This window comes from Centroberyx gerrardi, chromosome 21, assembly GCF_048128805.1.
Source record: "Centroberyx gerrardi isolate f3 chromosome 21, fCenGer3.hap1.cur.20231027, whole genome shotgun sequence".
NCBI lineage: Eukaryota > Metazoa > Chordata > Actinopteri > Beryciformes > Berycidae > Centroberyx > Centroberyx gerrardi.
Genome location: NC_136017.1, coordinates 2169368 through 2175844, shown reverse-complemented (window position 1 = coordinate 2175844; position 6477 = coordinate 2169368). Strand labels below are relative to the sequence as shown.

The 6477-nt window shown below is 36.4% G+C and overlaps 1 protein-coding gene across 1 annotated transcript; it reads left to right on the top strand.

Annotated features, from left to right (window-relative positions):
• The first annotated feature begins 1751 nt into the window (after window positions 1-1751).
• On the top strand, window positions 1752-4172 carry dph3 (diphthamide biosynthesis 3). Its single transcript, XM_071915260.2, has 3 exons — window positions 1752-1920; window positions 2968-3042; window positions 3701-4172. The coding sequence occupies exons 1-3, from the start codon at window positions 1813-1815 to the stop codon at window positions 3770-3772; spliced, it is 255 nt and encodes an 84-aa protein (XP_071771361.1). The 5' UTR covers window positions 1752-1812; the 3' UTR covers window positions 3773-4172.
• Window positions 4173-6477: the final 2305 nt, after the last annotated feature.

The following is a 6477-nucleotide window of genomic DNA, read 5'->3' as shown; positions in this document are numbered from 1 at the left end:
AGAAAGAAAGAAAGAAAGACACAAAAGAAAGACAGAAAGAAAGAAAGACAGACAGAAAGAAAGAAAGACAGAAAGAAAGAAAGACAGAAAAACAGAAAGAAAGAAAGAAAGAAAGACACAAAAGAAAGACAGAAAGAAAGAAAGACAGACAGAAAGACAGAAAGACAGAAAGAAAGAAAGAATGACAGCAAGAAAGAAAGACACTAAAGAAAGACAGACAGAAAGAAAGAAAGACACAAAAGAAAGACAGAAAAACAGAAAGAAAGAAAGAAAGAAAGACACAAAAGAAAGATAGAAAGAAAGAAAGACAGACAGAAAGAAAGAAAGACAGAAAGAAAGAAAGACAGAAAGACAGAAAGAAAGAAAAACAAAAGAAAGAAAGAAAAGGTTGTGTGGAGCAGGTGAATCAGTTTACCTTCATGATGTCAGCCTCTTGGTCCTGACTCATTCTTTTCTAACAAAGCGGATGAGCTTCATCAGCAGTTAAAGTGTCTGATAAGCTTTTGAGTCTGTGGTTCAGGACTAACTGACACGTCTGTTGCACTCAACTTAACTGAGTTTAAAAAATGAGTTTTACTAATACAGTGACAGAAACAACAACAACGATAAGGATAAATCAAATTTAAAGGTCACAGGTTACAGTCTGACTCACTGAACACACTACAGACTATTGATTGTGCTCCGTGAATTTCTGCTGAAATGTAAATGTTATTGCATGCGTATTAAAGTGATATTTCATCGATCCCTGTAGGGAAACTCTCTTTTCTCTCTTTTCTCTTGGATCCTGACCTTTGACCTCTCCCTGGGAGGTCAAGGTCCACTACGAAACCAAACCCCTTAATTTCCCCCCCCTGAAATGTCCTTAATATCTCATCACATAAACATTAATTGTCCATTAAAAATAACAGCTTTAACAAAGTAAGGTTAGTATCATGGGTTTGTAAGGGATTTATTCATGGGTTGATTCACAGAGACACTAGAAATTAAGGGATTTTTCATGCCTTTTGTGCAGGTTTACAGGTTATTAAGTGGAAATTAATGGAAAGTTCCTGTCTCCCTGAATTTGACATTAAATTAGAAAGTAAGGAGTCAAACATTAAGGGGTGTTTTGATAGGGTCTCCTCCATTAATAACTCCTTTAATTGAAGATTTTTCATGAATTAAGGGGTGAATTAATATAAATGTAAGGGTATTTTACTGGTTTGTATTGGTCAGTGACAGGACAGAAACCCTGGAGCTGGCAGAGAGTTTCACTTTCCTGTCACGTCATTTTAAATTGCATTTTTGCTCATGTGCGTTGTCGTTTGCAACTTTCTGTCTCTAATCACAAGGATCAGTTCTTCAGTTCTTCCCTTCTTTTATTCTCTTTTGTTTTAAATGTAAATTATATTGTAAACTTGTTGATTATAGTACTTGCAAAGTTTTATATCCACAAAATTAGATTAATTTTAAAAGACTTTGAACTCTGTTTTCTCCTGAAGTCTGCCAAATGCGTCAATGTACTGTCTTTGTTTAATATAATGTAATATGTACGCTGTAACATGAGTTTGTAATTTTATGTAATTTATCTGACAACTTAAAAAAGGACCAACTAAAATTAAATTAAATTAAATACTGAAAGTATTTAAAGTACTGTACACTGTACACTGAATATCTCTTTAATGAAGTAAAAGAACATCTTTATCTCCCTCTAGTGGCAGAAGTACCGGTTACGTCATACGCCTGCGACAACTTCCACAGACGTCACACACTGTCAAATGTGAGGATTACTGAACACATTTCGCCCAGTTTTCGGGTCTGTATTCGGGCAAAATGTCCGTGTTTCACGACGAAGTAGAGATTGAGGACTTTGAATATGATGAAGACACGGAGACTTATTATTTCCCCTGTCCGTGTGGCGACAGATTCGCCATAACTAAAGTAAGTAGAGTTATACCATGATGGTTAGCTAACGATGAGTAATGGAGGATAAACCCACCTAAACTCACTTTACCTTCATTTTTATTTGACGAATAGAGTTTACCCACCTTTTTTAGACGGGCATAAATCACATGAAATTCGCAGTGTTTATCTTAGCAAGTAGTAGCCCCGATATAAGATGCGCCAACGTCCGTTGAAAAAATCAGTCAGTATTTTGTCGCCATGTTATCGGCAAACTTACATACTTGCCAGAACATGACTTGAGACCATTTATTAATCTTTATTGTCTTCTGATAAATTCGGCATATTGATAAGCCAACAAGCAGCACTTTATTTCAATAAAATCTGAAGTTTTTCCAACTGAACCACGCTGCTCGCTACCGCCCACCACGGTGCATTTCGGTGGAGGAAGATTGTGGTAATAACAGGCGATCCAATTCAAAAAGTGTATGTTTTATTGAAATAAGTGCAGGTTGGTTTATTGGGTGTATGCCGGATTGAAGAGTAAATCGTATTGCTTCGTAAAACTTCTTAAGTCATGTTCTATGAGATGTGTAGCTCTGCGGATAGCAAGGCCGCATTAAATTTCCAGATTTTTTAAACGGAGTTTGGTGCGTGGTCTCAGTATGAGAAAGAACGTCACGCAACAGGGCGAAGCGTTGTCAAACGATCACTCAAAGTGATGAGGATAGGGAAAATACAGAAAATAATGCTTTTCTGAGAACATTATTTGTTTATATTGGTGGTTATTTGCCTTATGATGCCAACTGATTTTAGGTCATAGTTCATCCATGTATTCATTACCATTACATCACTGTTTGTGTAACATTGTTTGGTTGAGAAAGTATGTTCAGATTGTGATTCCCAAAGCCATAGTTTCTTTGTTAACTTATAATGAAGTATCTCAGAGAGGCAGACTCTAATAATAACCTGCTAACACTTACAGATTCAAACACCAACCAGTATGGAACAAAGTAGGAATTTAGAAATGGAAAGTTTGTCAGAAACCTGTAAGCAGATGTGTCTGTCCCGCTGCTGTTCCCACAGGAAGACCTGGAGAGCGGAGAGGAGGTGGCCACCTGCCCCAGCTGCTCGCTGATTGTTAAAGTCATCTATGATAAGGTTGGTCAATAGTTTTGCTATTAATGTAATCTCCTTTGTATCTGGATGGCTAGACTGGCAGCAGATTTATTGAAAAGCGTGACTGTACATAACCAGAATTATGCGAGCAGAGAGTAAATCTGTGTGGAGCGAGGCACTAACACTGCCAGGCTGACCAAATGTTGTGTTAATAACTTTATATTTTTAATAAAGTGTAAATTCTGGCCGTCTGGGGGGACAATATTTCTACTATACACAGTACTTTCTTTGAATTTGTAATGTCAGCAAATTCACCAGTCCAATGTGACAAAAAAAAAATCAGAATATACAGTATGTATGTGTGTATTTTAAAATTTGGATATGACCTTTTATACATAATTTGTTTAATTTGCAGCCCTAGTCGATACTTTAGTGAGTATATGTACAAACCTATTTTTATAGCACTTTCCAAAACAGTTACAAAGTTCTTACAATGGATAAAATCACATAAAAGCCACAGCAAAAGCCATAATAATAACAGGGTAAGATATTTAAAAATGTCATAAAATGGAGGTCAAAACCGTGATAACAGATCATTATAGAAAAGCAAGTGTACCAAAATGAGTTTGAAGAAGTTAACCGTGTAATGCTGATGTGTCAGAGAGTGTGACCGCTGTGTTTTGCTGCTGTGTGTCTGCAGGAGGAGTTCATGTCAGGAGAAATGATCGAGGCTCCGTCAGCAGAAAGCAAACTGCAGCTGGTTCAGTCCTGACAGACCGGACCACACTGCCTGTCACCGTGCGTCCGCCACACCAGAGTTTCCTTCTAAAAAACACTGATTTATCCAGGCAGATGCCCACGATCACTTCACGTTTACAGTTACATATCATTACTGTCGGGTGAAAACCTCGTACCTCCAAAATGTCAACCAGGGCTGCAACTAGCGATTATTTTCATCGCTGATTAATCCACTTATTTTTCAATTAATCATTTAGTGTATAAAATGTCAGAATAATGACAAATGTCCATCACAAGTTCCCGAAGTGATTCGTCAAATGTCTTCCTCAGTTTGACCAGCAGCCAAAAAACCCAAAGGATTAATTTAATAATAACAGAGAAAATCAGCAAATCTGTGTGAAGCTGTAACCAGCAAATGTTTGGTATTTTTTACTTGATAAATGACTAAAACGATTAATCGATTATCAAAGTTATAATTGATTAATTTTCTGTCAATTGTCTAATCGATTAATTGGCTGATCATTTCAGCACTAATGTCAACTGTTCAGGAACTAAGACAGCCTTGTTTTTAGTTTGATGACGATGCATTTTTTTATGTTATCCGATGGGTTTTGAAAGGGTTGCATCAGCCAAACAGCTGCAGAATTTTCTCAACCTCTCATTTTTTAGTTTAGGTTAAAAAAAAATATATATATTTGTACACCTAAAGGTCTCTACAGGTGCGTAGGACAATAACCAAAAAGGTAGATGCTGAGAAAGGAATATAGTCCCACACACTGTACGCTTGCATGATAATTTACGAGGTTTTCACGTGACAACATTGATATATTCACACCTGGGAGCTGAGCAGTGAGCAGCTCCACTGCCGCAACTGGTGACTGAGTGCGTTGCTCAAGGGCACTAAAGTAGTCGATGTTAAGGGAGAGGAGTTGGAGTTGGAAACCCTAACCTGACCTGCATCCTCACAACAAGAGAGCTGCTTTCAACTCCGCTTGGTCTTTTGATACGTGGTCAGGTCCGAGGACACTGTGCGCTCAAGATCTGTAAATATCTGTCTTTTAGTGTCTTAAATTATATATTTTATCTCTTGTGAATACTTGTGCTTATTTGATGGTCAATAGTATTACAAATAAAACACATGAAGCAAGCCTTTTTTGTATTTGCTCTACTTGTGGTTGCAGAGTTTGTCCATTAGAGGGAGCAACTGGACAGGAAGAGTTGAGCTGCATATTGATACACTGAGGAAAGGGGGGATGGGTATTAGTTGAAACTTGGGATACTAACAAGCTTTGACCTGCTATGCTGCTGTAACAGTGGATTGTTTTGGTTGACAGACACTTCTGATCAGTTCTGACCTTCATAGTTTCCAAAAGGAACCAGAGGGAATTTTCCATCATTTCTGGTTGTCCAAAAAAAGATGGAAACAAAATCCACTGGACTTAAAATGAAGAGTTGAAGACGTTTTGCTGCCTGGATGACTGACACTTCTATCTTTAAGTCCAGTGGAGTTTACCTCTGTCTATTTCGGACATCTTACTACCTGGATGCTGCTTTCTTGATCAGTTCTCCCTTGATAAAAAAAGAGATTTTTACTCTTATTGTAAAAAAAAAAAAAAAACTGGTTAAATATAGGTTCAATACACCAAAACAGAAAGGTCCAACTGCATTACCTTAGTTGGCTGAGAATACATTTTCTTGCACCTATATTGAAAATCTAATGTTTTTATTTTCTTTTGATATTTCTAGATACTAAACATCAATCTGTGAATCTGAGTCTCTGACATCTTGGTTCAGCCTCTTTTCCTCTCAAGTGTTTCATTCGGATTCTCTCCAGATCCTGTTTTGTTTTTGTTTACAAATCATTCTGTTCTTATAATGGGTGAAATAATAATTAATAATTACATTTTTTTAAAACTATTTCTCTAACAGCCATGGTGTGGATGTTGTTCTCATGAAATGCTGAATGCTGAGCTCAGTCTGTAGAGATTTTTTATTGTTTTCATCAGAATCAGCTCAACTAATAAAGAAAAGCAGAACAGAGGAACCTGAGAGCAGAAACAGTCAATATTAGTGTTGGACAGTTAAAGGCTTTAACATAATTTTACTCCTCTATTCATTTTCATGTTAGACTGAAAGGGGTCGGGGCCAGAATCCCTTATTTGGGCTGAAAAATACTTGAGAGACAATTTGACAATATAGATCCATGATGTCATACATTACATTTTCCTTGATTTTGAGATGAAATGACTCACAACTTATAAAACAGAACAAGATTTTGGTTTATTTTAGGGTAATTATAATTACATTTAAAAAAAAAAAAAAGTGTTTGAAACTATGCTTGTTGGAAAAGATGAAAACCAAACAATGTTCATTTAGGTAAAACTTTAATTCTGAGAAACAATTATAGAAAACTAGATAAATGTTTAGCTTGGAATGATGAGATGAGAATAAAACACCAAATAAAACAAAGTTGTAAAAGAAAGATATTTTAACCTGTCAATCATCAACAACAGACTCTAAGATGAACAACCATAACTTGATTCTGTCTGGTTTCATTTCTCATTCATTTCATTTTCACAATAAAATGTTCATGTTCTTGTTCATGTGTGTTGTTAAAACCCTGTTCAGTTTCCCAACACACAGAATACACTCTGTTTACACTGACTGATGGATGTTTGTTTAAAGTAGTCACATGAAAATACAAACATTACTATTCTCACATTAAGACGTAGGTATCTG

Excerpts from the sequence above, each read along its gene's own strand:
- dph3 (XM_071915260.2), top strand. The coding sequence starts at position 1,813 with ATGTCCGTGTTTCACGACGAAGTAGAGATTGAGGACTTTGAATATGAT. Across the intron at positions 1,921-2,967 it reads ACAGATTCGCCATAACTAAA|GAAGACCTGGAGAGCGGAGA; the intron begins GTAAGTAGAGTT and ends CTGTTCCCACAG. Across the intron at positions 3,043-3,700 it reads TTAAAGTCATCTATGATAAG|GAGGAGTTCATGTCAGGAGA; the intron begins GTTGGTCAATAG and ends GTGTGTCTGCAG.